At 49.8% G+C, this 18,861-nt stretch overlaps 6 protein-coding genes across 6 annotated transcripts; 4 read left to right on the top strand and 2 right to left on the bottom strand.

Moving 5' to 3' along the window:
• Positions 1-173: 173 nt before the first annotated feature.
• Positions 174-1,724, top strand: SETTUDRAFT_40286 (uncharacterized protein; the record flags this gene model as incomplete). Its single annotated transcript, XM_008029697.1, has 3 exons — positions 174-531; positions 587-1,543; positions 1,594-1,724. The coding sequence occupies 3 exons, from the start codon at positions 174-176 to the stop codon at positions 1,722-1,724; spliced, it is 1,446 nt and encodes a 481-aa protein (XP_008027888.1).
• A 2,217-nt stretch (positions 1,725-3,941) lies between these two features.
• On the top strand, positions 3,942-4,295 carry SETTUDRAFT_29253 (uncharacterized protein; the record flags this gene model as incomplete). The annotated part of the gene is made up of 4 exons (XM_008029692.1): positions 3,942-4,049; positions 4,101-4,115; positions 4,168-4,201; positions 4,258-4,295. The coding sequence occupies 4 exons, from the start codon at positions 3,942-3,944 to the stop codon at positions 4,293-4,295; spliced, it is 195 nt and encodes a 64-aa protein (XP_008027883.1).
• Positions 4,296-5,540: 1,245 nt separating this feature from the next.
• SETTUDRAFT_169754 (carbohydrate esterase family 4 protein) lies at positions 5,541-8,235 on the bottom strand. The gene is made up of 2 exons (XM_008029704.1): positions 7,986-8,235; positions 5,541-7,936 (listed from the first exon to the last, which is right to left on the bottom strand). Exons 1-2 carry the CDS (start codon positions 8,122-8,124, stop codon positions 5,781-5,783), a joined length of 2,295 nt encoding a protein of 764 aa, XP_008027895.1. The 5' UTR covers positions 8,125-8,235; the 3' UTR covers positions 5,541-5,780.
• A 2,395-nt stretch (positions 8,236-10,630) lies between these two features.
• Positions 10,631-11,501, bottom strand: SETTUDRAFT_161919 (uncharacterized protein; the record flags this gene model as incomplete). Its single annotated transcript, XM_008029703.1, has 3 exons — positions 10,631-11,222; positions 11,278-11,427; positions 11,485-11,501. The coding sequence occupies 3 exons, from the start codon at positions 11,499-11,501 to the stop codon at positions 10,631-10,633; spliced, it is 759 nt and encodes a 252-aa protein (XP_008027894.1).
• A 2,155-nt stretch (positions 11,502-13,656) lies between these two features.
• Positions 13,657-15,483, top strand: SETTUDRAFT_47960 (glycosyltransferase family 31 protein). The gene is made up of 2 exons (XM_008029698.1): positions 13,657-14,735; positions 14,790-15,483. The coding sequence occupies exons 1-2, from the start codon at positions 13,710-13,712 to the stop codon at positions 15,174-15,176; spliced, it is 1,413 nt and encodes a 470-aa protein (XP_008027889.1). The 5' UTR covers positions 13,657-13,709; the 3' UTR covers positions 15,177-15,483.
• An 838-nt stretch (positions 15,484-16,321) lies between these two features.
• On the top strand, positions 16,322-16,714 carry SETTUDRAFT_40282 (uncharacterized protein; the record flags this gene model as incomplete). The annotated part of the gene is made up of 2 exons (XM_008029696.1): positions 16,322-16,513; positions 16,565-16,714. The coding sequence occupies 2 exons, from the start codon at positions 16,322-16,324 to the stop codon at positions 16,712-16,714; spliced, it is 342 nt and encodes a 113-aa protein (XP_008027887.1).
• Between the last annotated feature and the right edge of the window lie 2,147 nt (positions 16,715-18,861).

The raw sequence follows: 18,861 nt of genomic DNA, 5'->3' as shown, positions 1-18,861 counted from the left end.
CCAAATCCAAGCACAAAGGTTATTTTCGACCACCAGGAGTGCCACTTTGTAAATGTGTTAAAGTCATGGCATGACCTGAGAGAAAATACAAGTGCACTTCCTTACATCAATCTCCACACTTCCTTACATTTTCCCAACTCAATTCCGATAAACACATTCCAACTTTCACGAGAATGGAACCAAAACGTCCGATCAGCCATGAAGACATAGAAAGGCTTCGAGAACTACTCAAAGATACCGAAGCTCAACTTGTGACACCAAACGAAGAAGATGCATACACGGCGTCCATTCGTCGCTGGTCGCGGGCGGCAGAGAAGCGGGCGGGAGCATGTTTGGTTCCCAAATCTACAGAAGAAATATCCATCACGCTCAAGTATGCCTCGGAGCATGGTCTCGACATCGCCGTTAAAGGAGGCGGCCATTCCACAGCCGGTGCATCCTCGACTGACGGCGGTCTGCTTATCAATCTCAAAACACACTTGCGCACTACCGAGGTTGATGTGGAAAAGAAGACGATAAAAGTGGGTGGAGGTGCAGTATGGGGATACGTTGATGCCGCCCTTGCACCATACTTATAGGCTTGCAGCCGTCGGCGGCACTGTGTCGGATACAGGGGTCGGCGGGCTTACTTTTGGCGGCGGGTTTGGCTGGCTTACCGCCAAACATGGGCTGGTCATCGACAATCTCATCGCATGCACGGTTGTCCTTGCAGACGGCAGCATCGTCAAAGCTTCCAACGAGGACGATCGTGACCTTTTCTGGGCTGTTCGTGGCGCAGGCCAGAACTTCGGTATCGGCGTTGAGTTTGTCTTCCAAGCGCACGAAACCGGCGACTTGTGGGCTGGCTTCATGCTCTTCCCGCCTGTGCCTGACACCATCCAGAAAGTTGTTGAGGCTTTCAATACTATCTTCACACCTGATTCAGACGGGGTTACCAAAGCGGTGGACAAGGCATCCGGTGGTTTTGGCTTTGTCCGACCACCACCTGCAGGCGGCCAGGTCATGTTCTTCGTAGTAGTTACCTATCGCGGGGATGAAGAAGAAGGCAAGAAGCTATTTCAGGACGTGATCGCGCAGCAGCCGCAGATCAGCACTATGTCAATGATGCCCTACGCTAAAGCAAATAAACTCATGGATCTCCCCATAGGCGCCCGAGCTTCCCTCAAGGGCGCAGCTTTCGAACTTCCCGTACGGAGTGATTTTGTCTTGTCGGTTCTCGAAGCATACTCCAAATTCACGGATGAAAACCCTGATGCAGCTGGCTCGCAGGTCATGTGGGAACTACTCGACCCCACCAGGCTTGTCGCAGTAACCAACTTCGACACGGCGTTTGCAAACCGTGGCCTACATTTCAATGCAGCTGTTGCGCCGCTGTGGTGGGACGAGAAGAATGATCAAGAGTGTAGACAGTGGTCAAGAGACGTCACTCTTTTGTTCAAACACGAGCTCCAGCGTGGAGGTGCAGAGACGGGCGAAAGCAACGATGGATGGATTGGCAAGAAAGGAAGCCATGGTGCCACAATGGTGTATGGGAATTATGACCGTACGTGCCGCTCTTGTATCGGCCCGTGGAACCAAGCTAATCCTGTACAGAGTACGAAGAAAGGTCCAGGGATGTTTTTGGGAACAATTATGAGCGTCTCCAAGTGCTCAAGGCCAAGTATGATCCGAGCAATATGTTCAATAAGCTCTTTGCTATAGAGCCGAAGCCAGGTGCACCGTAACGAACTTAGTCAGTAATATACACGGGCTTCTTGAAAATTACACAAGATCCGATATCAACACGTGCCTCCACGATTTTGGTATAGTGGCAGCTGCACATTCTTCCCTGATCCGCCATGGAAGCACAGGGTGCGGCACTTCACTTGCTCGCACGGTTGCTGGTTCTTTCTCGGATGCACCCTAGATCAAATCAGTGTTTCTAACCGCTATGGACCCAGACCATCTCGCGTAAAACTTTCCCATACATCCTTGCGGTGCATCCTCGGAGCTTATCTTTCGAGAAGCTTACCATCTGCCTTACCAAACATTAGCGATGTGTATTTATATGCTTCCTTAACCGCATTGGGCTCGGGAGGTATTTCATCGATTCCGTTTCATGGTGTCCGAAAACCGAGGACTTGAACGGCACGATGTAGCTCAATGTACCTCGGCAACCTGCATGCACCGATTGCTGTGATGGATCAATACCTGATGCACTTTGCCGAGCAATAGAGTTTGAAATACTGTTTCGGCTAGCCATGTGGGATACATGCTGCACTTTGACTCGATTGCGGGACGGGAATCAATACGTCCTGGATTTGTAGAGGATTCGGGATTCCCTATTCGCGGTGCTGCATTCCCCTTGCATGACGCTATGACACAGTCAGCCAGGGATATGCATAGTTCCAGTGGCGCAGTCGGCGGAAAAAGAGAGGCAAGCAAAAATGACAGAAAATGGGTCGTCTATAGACATTGTGGTGTGATGGTAGGCAGTTGCAGTGCTTGCTAGAGGCCAAGGCTAAGGCGCTACATACTTACTTGTAGCAACACATATCCAAACGGAGAGCCACGGAGTGTCGTACCCATGGAATCTCCCACTCAAAACATCAGCTTCCATTGGATTATGGGCAGGCCGTTATTCGCCAAGCAGACAACATGCTGGACCATGGCGTGATAAGATCCATGTTCATGTTGTCGAGAACGGGCTACTTACCAGGTACTGTAACTGCTAAGTAGCCAATCAGCCGACCTGGCTACTTTCTCGGATCACAAAGAACCGTCTTTCACGCAAACTGCAAGAAAGAATCTCCAGAATTACCTTGGGCAAGGAATTTTAATACTATTACTTGTTTAATACCTCACAAAACAAGAAAGAAAATTACAACGCACGATAACCTCTCCTCCAATGCTCTGCCGGTCCTTCCGCTGATCACTTTTCCAATCAATCCTGCCAACAACATGTGATCCACGTAGCGGCTTCAGCGAGGAGTTGGCATTGCCCGTTTGAAACATGGCGAGTAAATCAACGTCTATATCGAGAATGGACAAAGGCCAGAACAATCGGAAGCACGTAGGCCCTTGTTCAAACGGCAGCAAATGCGAAAGGCATCGGCGCTAGGCGTAGCCGATATCCCTAATAGGCAAACAAAGTAAGCAACATCAAGCCACAAGCCCCCTATCCCATCGGAATGGTATGAAGAGCCAGTTAAAACAGTGCCCAGTCAGTTGGAATCAGTTTTTCCCCTACCTGGTTATCGCGGTCTATCCGCCTGTCTACTGGACGGAACACTTTGTTAATGCGGGCCGCAAATTGCGCTTATGTGAGCCGTACATGTACACGACACATTTACCTGACCCAGCCGGTTCTAGTAGCAGTTTGTAAACGGAAACGCGGTACATCACACGTAGTCATTCTTACCTACCATCGACTGTTTTCGATATTACTTACCTATTACAGTCTTTTTTGTCGATATTAATTCCCTATTATAGATTATTATCGATGCTATAACTCTTTCCATCTACTCCGTGTCTCGAGGCTATGCCTATTCACGTCGGCATTAAGCTCCGTTGATTAAAGCCGGTCGCACCACTTCGACAGTACGGCCCCAGACGGGAATCAGCGTACACCATACACATGCTGCGGTTCTGGCAAGGAAGTATAGACTGAAATGGAGCAGTAATGCTCCCCTCCCTCCCTCCCCCCACTTTAGTTCTAGAACACCCCATTGGGTCGCGACCGTGGCTGGGGGGAACGTAACGATCTCTGTTTTTGCCACCACAGTCGGGCCGTGTAGCTCACAAGTCGAATTGGTATGGGGTCTGCATCTATCATGTGTCGTCAGATGAGTATATAAACACCAGGTTTTGCTCGCAGATGGAAACCACATTCAGCATCGAACATTGTCAGTTCTACTACACTCATTACCTTGCAATCCTCAATCTACAACCATCCATCCACTATGAAGACTACTATGGCTATTCTCACGGCATTGGCCATGCTTACCCCGACTGTCCTCGCTCGCTGTCAGCTCCAGAGCAACGACAACGGCGTCACTTGCCCTTCGAACGTAAGTATTCATTTTAGCAGTGCTCTTGTAATTCACTAACATCGATTCTAGAAAGGTATTTTCTATGTGAGTAGTACAACATGGTACAATATTACACTTGCTAAAATATAGACTGTAGTGCGACCTTGGAAGCTCGCCGAAAGGGGATTGCAGTATGTGTAATTATACGCAGTGTTGGGTTTAGAAGCTAACACAGATGTGTAATTAGAACTCATTCCAGACACGACGAGCTGGTGCTGCTCGTAATGGATGGAATTCGAGCTGGATTATCCTTGGGGATTCTTGGCTGCTCTGCTATACTTGTAATATATCTGAAGAGGAAGATCATAGAGGCATTGAGAAATACGTTAGCGGTATCTATGAGCGTGGAAGCTAGCAGTTTCTCACGAAATATGTACTGTATTGTTCCACGCGAAGAGAAGAGGCCATCACAAAGGAATACATACACTTCCAAATTTTATTGGCTCATCACTCCTATCGTGTTCGCTAATGGTCAGCAGTTTTTTTGCCGACATATCGCTATACAGAACTGCATGATGGGATCTAACTGACTGGCTAGGCATGTCTCATGATGAGTAGTGTAAAAAAAAGGTTTTATCGGTGAGTTTCTAAGGACAATGAGGTAAATTGACACGTAATATGCATCAAGGACGTAGAACAACTCTTGTCCTCATGCGCTAAGCCTAGAAGAAGAAGAAGAAGATATCAGCGAGTTCAGATACGCTCCATTCCATCTTCTCACTCTACAAAGACTATGGTTTTATTATGTTCTTGGCCAATCGAACATAGGTATCACTTCTAAAAAAAGACACATCGACAAACTCTACAAAGACTTTGACAAGAAAACAAACAGAGGATATGCTACAGTCCAGCAATGATGATTTGGTGTGAGAGCAATCAATGTCTCCCGCGACCTCAATTCCCTTATGCCATCTATAGAAGCTCTACTAATCCAGCAACTATATCTTGCTCGGTTTAGCAGGGGAGCTACACTCCCGATATCCCCGGGTCTACACCGTGATGCGCAGCGTGTTTAACCCAGCCAATAGCAACGAGGTGGGCAAAGTCTTCTATGCCGATAAAAAAGCGCCTATTTAGCTCTAGCGCAGCTCTCTTCTGGATCTACGCTTAATATAGCGATACTGACAACTGAGAACAGAGATAGTGGTTGGTTGGAACGATGCCATTTTGGGGATAGCCGGGTCTGCGACACGCTTACTTACTGGCAGGGCAAGATACGGTGCGTATCATGGTGCAGTTGGCCTTGGGGGACCGTAGAGCTGTGGAAGTAGCAGTCTAGTAACGAGATACAATGCAAAACGCACCATGTACGTGAATAGCAGAACAGGAAAGAAAAAAAAAGAAAAGAACTACCACTCAACGCATCCGAGCTCTAACAGAGAACGAAAAAAAAGAACTGGTACAATCATAATCACCATCAAAGATAACACACGGATAATTTTTTAACCCAAAAAAAAAGATTAACATTCAACTTTCGCGACTCATTATCAATCGCACATTCATACCTACTACTACATGCAATATCTACAAGGAAAGATTTTTTTGTATGTACGCACATTAACAAACAAACATCAACAACAACAACAACAACAACAACAACAACAACAACAACACATGGTATCTCTCGCGTGCCACCATCTTTCACAACTTGAAAACATCTACACTGAGTATACAAAAAAGCAGATGATGAGCAGGAAAGAAGGCTAGAATTTACAACGGAGGCGCATTAGGATCCATCATGCACTGGTCGACACGCATAAGCTGCTTTCCAGTCTTCTTAGCGATCTGGATGAATTCGCGGAGGTAGCTGACGGTGCTGGGGTAGAGGTAGTGCAAGACGACGAGGTTACCGCCCTTGTCGACGTCGCGCTGGAAAGCGACTTTTTGCTGCTCGGGGGTGTTGGTTTCGGCCCAGAGCCAGTCCTCGACGTCGACGCTCCAGTTGACAATGTTGGCGTCGTTGCCGACGGCCTTTGTCAGGCGCGAGCGCATGCGGGCGCCTTCGTTGCCAAAGGGAGGCCGGAAGTACTTGGAGGTGTAGCCGTTGAATTGCGACTTCATGGCCTTGACGTCTTCGTTGTACTCCCAGTCGATGGATGTGTAGTCGGGAAGACCCTCCATCTTGGGGTGCGTGAAGGAGTGCAGAGCAAGCTGGTGGCCGGCGGCCATCATCTCCTTGTAGACGTTGGTCAAGTTAGTCGAGGCGTCGAGAAGGGGAGCGCCAACAGTGAAGAAGGTGACCTTGACGTTTTCCTCGCGGATAATCTTGAGGACTTCTTGAGCGAGGCTGGGCTGGCCGTCGTCAATGGCAAAGGCGAAGGAGTTGGGGCGCTTGCAGGCAAAGATGAGGTTACCCGTCTCGTCCTTCTTGGGGATCGTGACACCGGATGGAACGGAGGAAACAATCTCAATGACGGAGAGAGTGACCGAGTCCTTGGTGTGGAAACCCTTGAGCGCAAAGCCAATAACACGGGTGAGGTCAATCTTGAAGTGGTTGATGGGAATGTAGATGTGGCCGTTCTTGGCATAGCGTCCAGCCTCGGCAGAGTCCCATGTCTCAGGGTAAGGAGCAATGCTGGTGTCACACTTGCTGTTGTGCTGCTGGAAGGCGACTGTGAAATCAGTGGTACCAGAGTACGCAATGTGGAGGTAAGAGCCCTTGTACTTGGTAAAGTCGGAGCATCCGCTGGACACCTGGGTGTAAAAGGCATAGTCAGCATCAGGCGAGGTGATGGTGAGCTTGTTGCTCGCGTACTTGAGAGTCATGCCCTCGTCACCGCCGTGCCAGTTGCCCAGAGCGTTGCTGTTAGCGTTGGCGAACTTGTCGATCACGAGGTTGGTGGCAGAAGGGTTGGCAGGTGCGGGCACGGTGGCACTGGCACCAGGGTCAGAAGCGGGAGGCGGCGGAACGTACTCTCCCGAGTTTCCGCAGTAAAAGGCCATGGGACCAAAGGAAGTGGTACCGGAGAAGCCAGAGAAAAGGATCGTGGTGAGCTTGGCCGTGTTCAATCCCGAAAACTTGCTGAAAGGAATCGTGTAAAGCTTCTCGGTGCCGTCAAAAGTCCAGCCAAGGTCGTTCGAGGAGGCGTACGTCGACTTGGCCTTGGTTGGGTCGCAGGTATCAGAGGAGTCGAGCTGGACGTTGAGGGTAGCGCCACGAGGAGCCTTGATGCGGAGGGAGATGCCGTTGTATCCCTTGGTCTTCGCATCGACACAAGGAAACTGGCTGTAAAAGTAGGAGTCGGCCTTGGGAACAAACTCGACACGGTTGGTAGCGGGCTTTCCAACGGTGATGGAAGTCATGGTTCCGTCGTCCGAGGTGGGCGAGCCCATGGCGTTGTAGAACAAGAAGGTGAGACGAGACTGGGAGATCCAGTCATCGATGACCAAGGGGGAGCAGGTACCAGTGGAAGCGGGAGGGGCGGTGGTCGACGTAGAGCTGGTTGTTGGCTTGGTAGTCGGGGCCGAAGTTGGGCTTCCAGAAGAGGAGCCGCATCCAAAAGCAACCTTGCTCATTTGCCATGTGGTAGTGGTGGAAGAAAAGGTAGACCAGACGAAGCCAGTGATGGCATTGGTGTTTGCGCCGGAGAATTGAGAAAGAGGAATGTTGATGGTTTGGGTGTTTCCAGTCAATCCAGTAATAGAGACGTACTTGGACGTGTAGGCGGTAGCAGAGCAACTTGTCTTGGTCTGGATTTCCAAGATGGCAGAGCCACCGGCAGGGCCCTTCATTTGGAAGCTGATGGAGTTGTATCCATTGGTGGAGGCAGCCTGGCACGTGAACGTCTCGTAGAAGTAGGATCCTGACTTGGGCTGGAAAGAGAGCACGCCATTGTTGGCGGAGATGGTGCTCATGGAACTATCATCTGCGTTGATTAGCTGATGCTCACGGACGACTACACAAAGACGACGAACCGCTCGTCCAGGAACCCAAGCTGTTCTGGTTGGAGGAGTACTTGGAGAAGTCATCAATATTAAGCGGTGCACTGCAAGCGGCGTTGACAGCGTGGGATGCGAGTCCGGCCGCGAGGCCTATTAAAGTGGAGAGATACATATTAATTGGAATTTGAAAGAGTGTGGTGCAGAAGCGAGTGTACAGAAGTCTATGACTTCCAAGGGTGATGGGTCTCGACGCCCTCGGGGTTGACAGCAGAGCCGATGAGGGACAGGCGACAACTCGTAGAGGCCTGAAATGTTGAGCAGAGCGACTCCTATAGATATATCACCGGCTCTAGCACGGCGGCGTCGGGCATGACACGGGCAGGATGGGACTAATGAGCTGGGCATGCAAGCCACTCCTCGGCAGCCAGCTTGCGCAGGAGCGGCACGAGCTATTTCAGTCATTGTTTTTTTTAGCGAGTGAAGATCGTCGGCGCAGGTGGGCTCGTACAGGCATAGATTGGTTGGCTATCTGGTTTGATGCGCGACTAGGGCACATAGGTGGAATACTTACTGCTTACATCGTTTCCTCGGCAGCCGTGGGGCACAGCATATGCGTGGCATGTATCCGATACGCCACCGTTATTAAGGTGGTGGGGATACCTTGCTGACGATGCCGCAACGGGGAGCCTTACTGCAGTGGGAAAGGAGGATGATAATTCTCCTGGGACACGAGGTGGCTGAGTGGGAAAGCCCTGCAAGACAATGAGCATTGCGCTGGTTGTTTGCAGATTGGATGTCCTCGATGACTGAGTTCAACGACAGGCTGAAATTGCAGTACTCCAGGGAGATACTCAAATACCGCCCAATGCCCCTCTCTAGTGGTGATGAGAATACGAGCAGCCGTACTTGGCTTTGAGAAGAGGCGAGCGCGACGACTTGGCGTTGGCTGGTTAACTATAGGAGAAACAGCAGCGGGGTCGATTATTCGGAGCCGAACGCATGCTGCCAGCCGAAAGCGAGGCGTCGAATGCCCCTGGAATCCAAGGAGAAGCTACGCTGGGCATGATGACGCCTACAGGCTGCTAGCGAGCATTTGTTCCCATTGTCTTTGCAATGTACTTGGGCTGTGTGTTGAAACGGCGAGGCGCCCGCGGAGCCAACGGTGCTGTGGTACTCAATGGGCACACGAGTCGGGTCGGGCCCAGACGAGAGACAATGGCTGGTGGTGTGACCTGCAGGTGAATAGCCAAGCGAACACGGCGCATGGGGTATCGAGCGTTTTCCCGATGGGATGGCGTCCACGTACGTAGGATGGTGATGCTGGGAGGCGGGCGCATGAACGGCGGAAATGAGCGGAGGAGGCGCCACAAAAACACCGTGCCAAGACACACAGCTGTGCCCCTAAGCAACGCACCGCGCTGGCTGATGGGCCTCGACATGGACGCTTTCTGCTGGACGTACAAGTGCGCGCGTGAAGGCTTCTGACCGCGCCCCTCTCCGGGCAGTCTTGAGTGCTGACAGCGCAATTTTGGCGTACAACCCCTGCCAAGGCGACGCAGCCGAAAAGCGCTTCCAGGCCGTGTCTGCATGTTTCGTCCTTCTCCGCCACGCCCCCAATGCGGCTAGCCCCCTGCCAAGACCATCTCGATATCAATCCCTCAATAGCGGCTGTGCTGGAGTCAGGCCGGGGGGCGACTCGGCGCCGTACAGCCAACAGATGCGATGCTTTTGCCAATAACCCCCGCCCAGCCGCCTTGCGTGTCTATCTCACTCCGATCGTCAATCCATGGTTCGCCCTCCGCTGCATTCCCCAGACAACCTTCGTCATACCCTCCACACAACACCAGCAACGGCTTCCTCTCGAACCCGGCTGCAGGTTCCAATCACCCACTCTACACCTAGGTCCCAACGAATCTGCTATCTGCCGCCAACTAATTGCGTCCTTTTTGGGTCTTCGCCCCCACGTGCCTTTTCTTGACCGTGCCGGGAGTGGATGACGCAACGGAACGACCTGTTGCGTATGCTGTAATCAGTCTTCGAAATGACAGCATCAAACATATAAGCCGTCAGCGAGCATGTGCTTCTCCATGGCAGGCCAACCTTGTATTACCCCAGAGTGCGTTTGCCCAATCCTTACCCCCTAATCACAAGTCGGCATGGAGTTCCGACAAGAAATCCAATACATCGGATCAACTGGAACCACGACAGATGGTTCAATATTTTTGTCATCGTCCATTACTCGTCAGCACTATGTGCATCCCCGCCCTGCAGTAAGCGCCAAGTGTGTAGGTGTTCAGGTGACCCACGGGTCTGACGCACCAGCCGGAGTATTGTTTTCTACATGCATTCTGCAGGCTTACGCAGAAACCCTGGATATATGTACGGGTATTAAGGGCTGTACCTTCAGTAGATGGTACACTGCTGGCGGAAGACGGGCAAGTTCAAACTCATCGTATGAGGCGTACAGAGACATTCTCTGGTACTGTCATGTGCCTGGTTGACCAAAATAGCTACATACATGTGCCGTATATGCAGGGACTTATTAGTGTTCTTCCGCTTCTCCATAGCATGTTTCAAAAGGCTGTTTGAGTCTAATTCACATGCCACATTCGGGAGAGAACTGTATCCGAGTACCCATGACAAGCCTACTCATGACAAGCCGACCCAAGTCCCTCTATCTACTTGTCCTCTTTGACCCCGTCAATCCAGATATCCACAATCTCATTGTAAAAGCACAAATGTCCCGCAATCGGTGCACTCTCCGCTGTAGGATGCTTATAATACCACACCACGTTCCTCCACACCTTTCCATTGACAGTGGCATCGTAGTACTCGGCCTGTCCTTTATACGGACACCCTGTGACCATGTCGTTCGGGGTAAGATACTCCCAGTTTATACTTGTCGGTGGCAAGTAGTACCTCGTCCTCAGCGTCGTCTCGAGCAGTAAAAGGGGGTTTGAGGTCTCTGCCAGCGTCACTCCGTCAACAGCGACCTTTACGGTTCGAGAAGACGGTAAAATGTCGATGCGCTTGTAGGGATCTTTCGGGTGCACATAGATCGGCACGTCTTCTTCAAACCACTGGTCTATTGCGCGAAAGTCAACTTTTACGAGGTCCTTGAGCACGCCAGTGTGGAAAAGCAGAATGCGGTTGCTGATGCGATTGCCCACGGTGAGAGTGCCCAGGTGTGCAGCTCCATCTGTGCCATCTACAGCGTCTGCCTGGGACAGCTTTGCATCTTTTGTGAAACTCGAAATAGGCACGAAGAATCTTGCGGAAGTCAGTATGCCTGTAGGATCTCGATTGGAGAGAGGCTGTCATGTACTGTGGGTAGCGCAGTTCAAGTTCCCACACATGGTGCGCGCTTGTAGTGTCGAAGGCGTATATGCCGTTGAAAAGCCCGCGTACCCGGCGGGCAGTACTTTCAATCTTGCATGGCCCGTCACGAACCAGCTTTTGGGCTAGTTTTACAAGACTGTACTCGTTAGACTAATAACTAGAACATACAACTCAGTTACAAACTTGGGCTTACTCGGCAGTGTAAGCCATTGCTGTTTGAAATCACAATATTAAACTGTTTTGTTGAATGTCCGTTTACTTTGTGTATGAAAATGCAATAGTACTGTGATGCTTGTAGATGGGGATACAATGTCATGATGTATGACATCGGAGCGGGGTGGCAGGAATAGCCGAGTGCTGACAAACATAGCAGTACACTTCGAATATCGTCATTGACACTTACTAGCACTAGCTCCTGATACCGCCTCTTTGGGATTTCATACCTGCGAAAACTAGCAAGTTCTTCCAAGGTGATTCTAGAAACGGTCCCGGAGGATGCTACCACATCGGTGACACAATCCATGCTCCTCATCGTTCGGAGTAGTACACCGCTTGCCCATTGCAATGTGTACTAAATCAGATCCTATCTGGGAACATGGGATCCTTGTACATTTCCTTTAACTACCCACAGTGGTGGGAACCCTGTTATGTTTCATCTAACTAAAACCACAGTGGCGCGTGGCTGTTATAGTCTGGTGATAAATGTCTCTAGGGCATGGCTGGACGGTGACTGTAATTACTGCGCTCATTTATCACATCAAAATTAAAAGAACACCATAATAGCATGATGTACTAGGCCTGTAGAAATTACAACGTCCGCGCATAGTTCCGTTGATTCATGGAAATGAGACGTCGTATGGAAGAATGCCGGCGATGCAGCTCTTTAACTGATATAGAATGTCTTGGCCACGCACACCAGTTGTATGAGTACCAAAAGATTCATCTTGTAGGCTGACAGCTGTGCATTCTCCCTATCACTTGCGGTATCTGTAAAACTTAGCTCTGCTATATTAAAGAAGCTTTACACGTGCGCGTGCGAGCTATGTTTAGCCGCAGTGTTTTGCGCGACCTAAGTTCTTATCTCTATCTCCCCCTGTGCATGGCCAAACGAAGTGCTGTAATTAGTCTTGCATTGGCGGTGTGCTCGTAAGCGGTAGGTGTGGTTCGAGAGATTTGTTTACATACGCAGTTGTCAAAAGTATGTAAGGGGGCGAGCTTGAGTTCCAGTGGCCATCTCTTTCATTGCATAGAATATCGAATGCCGTGTTGTCATGGTTGGTTGACCTGCTACATGATTGGGTCAAGTGTTAGCCCCGGAAAAGGAATGATGGAGATAAAAAAAAAGCAGACAAGTATATAGAATCAAGTTTTGGTATATTGAAGCTTTTTTATTAGGCCCAGGCATTAAGTATAGATCCGCTACGTCGGCGCGTTAAATCACTAATGTAAATAAGTAATCAACCGAAAGAGAAGCAATTTATGGATAAGTGACCGACTGCAGACCTGCGGACTGTAGAGATCTGTTTCAGAAGCTCTCTTTACACAATGTTCACAGTTGTTGAAACATGTTAATGGCGTAGAGAAGTTGATATAGTTGAGAAAGCAGGGGTAATAAAAACCTGGTAGGTAAGCCACACTTAGCGCAACTAGAAATATTATTTCAGCAGTGTTTGAACTTGTCTGCTTATTGCAGTGCTTGCTTCAGAGTGGATAGTTTCATGTTCGAAAGAGCGGGGTATAAGTATGCTTACGTACTTCCTGAGCTGCACTCGTGACCGAGGCCGATATGGACAATTGTACGTTGTGGACTGTGACAGAGGAACTACATGGATACGTCTCCTGTCAAGGAAGCTATATAAATATGAATGCATCAACGATGGGTCTCTCAACCATACCCAAAGCAATCGTCACTGACGCTTTTCGTTCATGGTGTACAAGGAGCTCAACTGGCTATCAGCGCCTATTGCCCAAGGGAAATTGCTGTGATGGAGAACGCAACTTCTTTGCTGCATACGATATCTTGATGCTAAACCCGGCTGTATTGGGGAGTGCAGAGAGATCCAGCGTGAGAAAGTACAGGCGGCTGGCATTGATATTGGACGGCGCTAGTGCCGATGAGGAAGACGCTAGTACCGGCGACCTTACCGCTCCAAGACTAGCGCCTCCGCGTGTTGGGAGTGCCAGCCAGATTCAGGGAGCCGGGCTGGACTCGCGCAGAGCGACGACGGGCGGGCCAATGCGACTCCATCGCCGCCTACACCACCACTCCCTCCTCCCCAGATCAAAGGGCCGTCCAATGTGTCACGGCGACGTCGCCCGCCCATCCAGCGCCCGTCCTACGTCGTAACCCCCACCCCCCCTTCCCCCTCTCTTTCCTCCTCGACGCCCACCGTTGCCTGGGGCCGTCACAACCACAGTATGCTAAGAGCCATTGCTGGCCGTCTGACGCGACGGCCATGGAGATTCGTCTTTCCAGGCATCCTGTTCTTCCTGTTCTTCTACTCGCTGTCGCACCGCACAGGGTCGCGCTCACAGGGGCCCGCCCGTAAGGCCAAGACCAAGTCGTTTTTCCCGCCTCTGGAGACCAAGGCTGCCAATTCCATTGAGCTCGACTACTGCAAAAACTTCCCGACGAAGCTGCTCGAAGAGGTACAGGTTGTACTCAAGGTTGCATCCGACGGCGCACACGAAACCAAGGCACATCTCAACACGGTATCGAGCTGCATCACCAACCTGATCATAGTCGGCGATAGGGAGGAGCGGTTAGGCGACCGGCAGGTCATCGATATTCTGGCAGAGCTGCCCAAGAGCTATCAGAAGGACAATCTCGACTTCCAGGTCTATGTCGACCAGAAGAAGGCACACGAGGGAGGCGAGACGGTCAAGGGACAGCAGAGGTCGTTCAAGCTTGATCGCTTCAAGTACCTGCCCATGGTGGACAAGGCCTACATCTCCAACCCAACGGCCAAGTGGTTCGTCTTTGTGGAGTCGGACGTCTACTTCTTCTGGGACACGCTCTTCCGGCTGCTGAGCCAGCTGGACCCTTCGGAGCCCCATTACATGGGCGAGCCACACAAGGGCTCTGAAGGCCGGCAATTCGCCTATGGCGGTGCAGGCATCGTCCTCTCGCAGGGTCTTGTGAAGAAGCTTATTCCCGGCAAGACGGCTGGTTCGACTGAGATTCCACGTGAGAACCGCCTTGCCGTGCGGTACGAGAGCTGGGTCAAGGAAGAGCAGCGTGGCGACGCTGTCCTTGCCTATGCGATCCAGAACGCCACAGGACACAAGCTGGCGAACATGCACCCCACCTTTGCAAGCGACAAGGTCAAGGACGTCACAACTACCAAGGAGAGGTGGTGCGTGCCCATGCTTTCGCTACATCAAGTCAAGCCCCAGCAAATGGAGGATCTCTGGAAGTGGGAGAGGACGCGACCATACAACAATGTAGGTTTTGAATAATGTGCGCGCGACTCCATTTGACTAACACGACATGCGCAGCATCCTTTTACCTACTCGTCGTTCCTTTCATACACACACTCGTTCCTCTCACAAGGCCCAAGCCGCGAATGGTGGGACAACCTCTCCACGGCCCCTGTGCCCAATGACCGCCCCGCACACCATAACGCCGGCTCGTGTGGTTCCGAATGCGCTGCCGACAATAACTGCCTGCAGTGGTCGTATTCCCAGACTGTCTGTCGCCACGCAGATTATATCAAGTTGGGAGACGCTGTTGACCGAGAAAATGGTGGTCAGGGTGAGTTTGTCAGCGGTTGGGATACTGCAAAGCTGCGCACAATGGGATTTGGAGTCGAGGCAGAAAACGGGCAAAGAGAGTTTTATGCGGGTTGCGTGGAAGCTACCTGGATCACTCCGCAGGCGGGGTAGAATGTGCGACGAAAGCATATCTGAGGCAGACATGTCACTCGAGCCTTGTATAGGGAGGCGTTGCGGTTGCTTGTCACAACGTTCATGCACGGCGTTTTAGGTTGGGCGCATCATTCGGGAGGCGGGAGCATCAGGAGAAGCGCGCTGACGGAAGGGGGGACATGGCACGGGATTGGAATAAGCACGGCAAGCGGGAAGTCGTTTGGACGACATGGAGATTGGCATGGCGACGGTGTTGAATATTCAACGCACATAGCTTGAGCATATTTGGCTTGGCGCAATCTTGAGATGTGCACTTTGTTGTAATGACACGGAACTGGAACAGCGTAACACTCCACATTCCCCCCCCCTCCCCCCACTCTTATCTGGTCGAGGCCTGTCACTAGAACTGCCATCGAGTGCTCCCGGATCCCGCGTCGTGTGATACAGTCGACACGGCAAGCTGCGACGCGGCTAGCCCCGGAGCAATCGGGCCCTCTTTGCTTGTCATGATACCCGTCTGGAGTGTCAGACGGCTCCAGAGGCCCTCAATTCCTTAGACCCCGTGTATGTAGGTACGCAACCCATGTCCCCCTCCCTCCTTTGCAGCCTTTTACGATTTACGCGCGGGCAGCAATTACTCGACGTGGAAAAATCTCCACCTTGTTAGTTTTCAAGGTGCGTGAGTTGAGCTGGTTACGTGCTTTTCGCGTATATGTCGTAATGGTATTTTATTATAGCTTGGGTTGTTGTAAACTTGACGTAGATTACGTGTGTGCATCTGGGTGTATGATATGTAAAATACGTATGTAGCTATCTGGCGGAGAATGTAGAGGTGTAGAGGTTGTATTCTTCTGCTCTACGGTAGTAAGTAGTACCCAGAGACGGATAGTTTTAACCGGTCTTGGCTCAACTACATGGGAGAATGCGTAGAAGCTCTGTATTATGGTTTGTAGAACTGATAAGAGTTGATCTTCTAGTTCTTGTTGATTCGCTTGCGTGGAGCACACGGGGCTTGAGCTTTTGTGGGGGTAAAAGAGTGTGTTCTGAGGTATAGTAGAGTACATAGAGAGCTAGGTACATATGTTCCCGTTACACGACTTGATTTCTGAGAATTTCGAGTTTATCAAACCGAGTCGTTATTTTGCATCTACTGGGGCATAATCATGAAGTCCGCTGTTTTCTCATGCATACCCGTTACTCTGTTATTCCAGCTCAACGACGCTAGAGTATATGCGATTGACACTGGCGTCGTGACACCGTCTTCACTATGGCCTACCTACTGCGATACTTCTTTCACATGTAGTTCTCCCCCGGACTCAGAGCGGAACAATATTCTTTGGCGATGGAAGTACTGTGTACGTGGCCCATCTAAACCCTTCATCTGATGTCTACTTACTCTCCTCCAGTGCCAGCTTGGATCGCATCCCAACCACAGACACGGATGCACCGGCAACAACAATCCCGGTGTTAGACGCGACATGCCGAATAATTGGCAAGGCGCTGCGTGCGGTGCTGGCAACAACGGTGTTACCATCTGGGCTATTTCGCTCCCTTGAATTGCCACGCACGATTTTGTAATTACACGCCGCGTGTACCGGTACCTTGGACTCTATTCTAGGATCCTAGCTCGGCATGCTATAAGATACCCAGTGTTAGTAGGTGAGAGTAATGGGTATTTAGATGAGAGGCCAGGGGTGCTATGCACAGGGATCTCCTTCGCGATGAAATCTGTTCCTGAAATCTACGTCGAGGCCGATCGCAATAACGAATCCATTGTGCTGCTGGATATCCTTACTTTTGGGGTTTGTGAGTATGCCTCCGTGAGTGCGGTGCAAGAAGTGTGCCGAGACACTTACTCGTGCAGGCCATGCCGAGCAGTTCGAGTCAAGTAGTTAATTGTTTCCCCGCGATGCGCATCAAGATCGTACGGGCTAAGTCGCTGCTAGCGGTTTGCTTAACTGGACCGCCGTGTGTCTCTTTTCCCTCGGGTTCGCAACAGTCACAGATTATGTTTTGTAATGCTGCAATATTTTATGGAGTGTAATTATACCCAGTCCACGTGACTGTGAGGGGTGTGGTAAGAAAACATCGTATTCAGAATCTTAACGTTGAGAAGTTAAAAAAAAACTTTACGTACCAGTTTGGTGGATAAATGGGAATCAGGTTAGTACATTGGAATATGAAACACATGTCGCTTCGCTGGATAGCCTTGTATTCTGCTTGTAGATGTGTGGATTTTTTGTGACTTGTGTTTTTTTTAAGGATTAGATATACTATGGTGGCTTTGCTTGGATAAGTATTCAAGATGGGTATCAATAGAAGCGTAAGAGTATGCTCATAAGACTGGGTTTAGGTATGAAGTCGTTCACTCCTTCATACTCTTAATAATATTTTCACGATCTGGTTTCTAATCTTCTATCGTAATCGTCCCTGTACAGGCAATGGTTAAACAACCCACCACTAATAGCTATCTCACCCACCTTGAAGCTAGGGGCTGCATTAAGGGCGCGGCATTTAAACTCTATAGAGTTAGTACTATAATTAAATAACTTAGCTCTTTTTTTATAACTTACTAAGTAGCTAAATAATACTTATCTAGTATAGAGCGTGTTACTTGTAACGAGAAGGATTCTCTCCTTGACGCGGGATGACGAGGTTGAAGGCCAACCACGTCCACGTCAGAAGATGATGGCCATCGCGGGGCTTGGGGTCACGTGATGTGCCATCCCGCCAAGGCCGGACATCCCGCCAAGGAAGGGATGGCAGCAGGACTTGGGATGGCAGGACATCCCAACCATCCCGCCAAGAGTCACAAAGTTGGGATGGACGGGATGGCAGGACCAGAAGGCAATGGGTATAAGAATGCGTTGGATTCCATTATTACACTTGTTGTGGTTAACTTAGAATAGTTCATCTCTTACACAGATTGATACTAGTTATTCTATCTTAGTATAGAATTAATTGTTTACTCTTTTGGTTAAATCCTATAACTCTTTTCCATACGGCATACTACGAACAATCGCACAGCTTACCGCTTAAGTCTACTCGCCCTAACCCGGACCGAGATTAGAGAAGTATAGCCAAACCCCGTGTAACAGAGCGCTAGTGTTATATTCTAAGTAAGTGTAACGGGCTGAACGCCCTTTGGATAGCTCCTCGATGGAATCTCGGGCCAAGCTGCGCGCGCACCATCTGAACTACGTTCAGACCGAGCAGCGCTCAGACAACGCGCTCAGATACTCCGGCATAACCTTTCTCCGATAAGTAAATAAACACCACGTAAGCAGAGTAGATAGCTCCTTATCGAATACAACCTCTTGTATACCTCGCGATTGCTCCCCGGAGCGCAGCCCCTTACAGTAAGCTAGGTAGCTCTTAAGCTATCTTAACTTATACTATATAATACGTAGAAATTATTAAAATATACTAAAAACTGTATTAATTCTACTTTTTATTATATTGCTTAATACTTATAGTACTATTTTATTTAATAAGACTACTTAGTAGCTAGTTTACTATATAATTAAATCTAAGTTTAATAAAAATAAGTTAGTTTAGGAGGGCTATACTAATTCTGAGTAAGAACTAAAGTTATTAAGTAATCCTTTTACTTATAAAGCTACTTTTTATAAAGCTACTCTTTATAAAGCTACTCTTTATAAAGCTACTCTTTATAAGGTATAGCCTATAAAGCTATAGCTTA

The sequence above is a fragment of the Exserohilum turcica genome (genome assembly GCF_000359705.1).
Source record: "Exserohilum turcica Et28A unplaced genomic scaffold SETTUscaffold_30, whole genome shotgun sequence".
NCBI classification, from domain to species: domain Eukaryota; kingdom Fungi; phylum Ascomycota; class Dothideomycetes; order Pleosporales; family Pleosporaceae; genus Exserohilum; species Exserohilum turcicum.
Note: the sequence above shows the minus strand (reverse complement) of the source record. Positions and strands in the feature narration are given on the sequence as shown.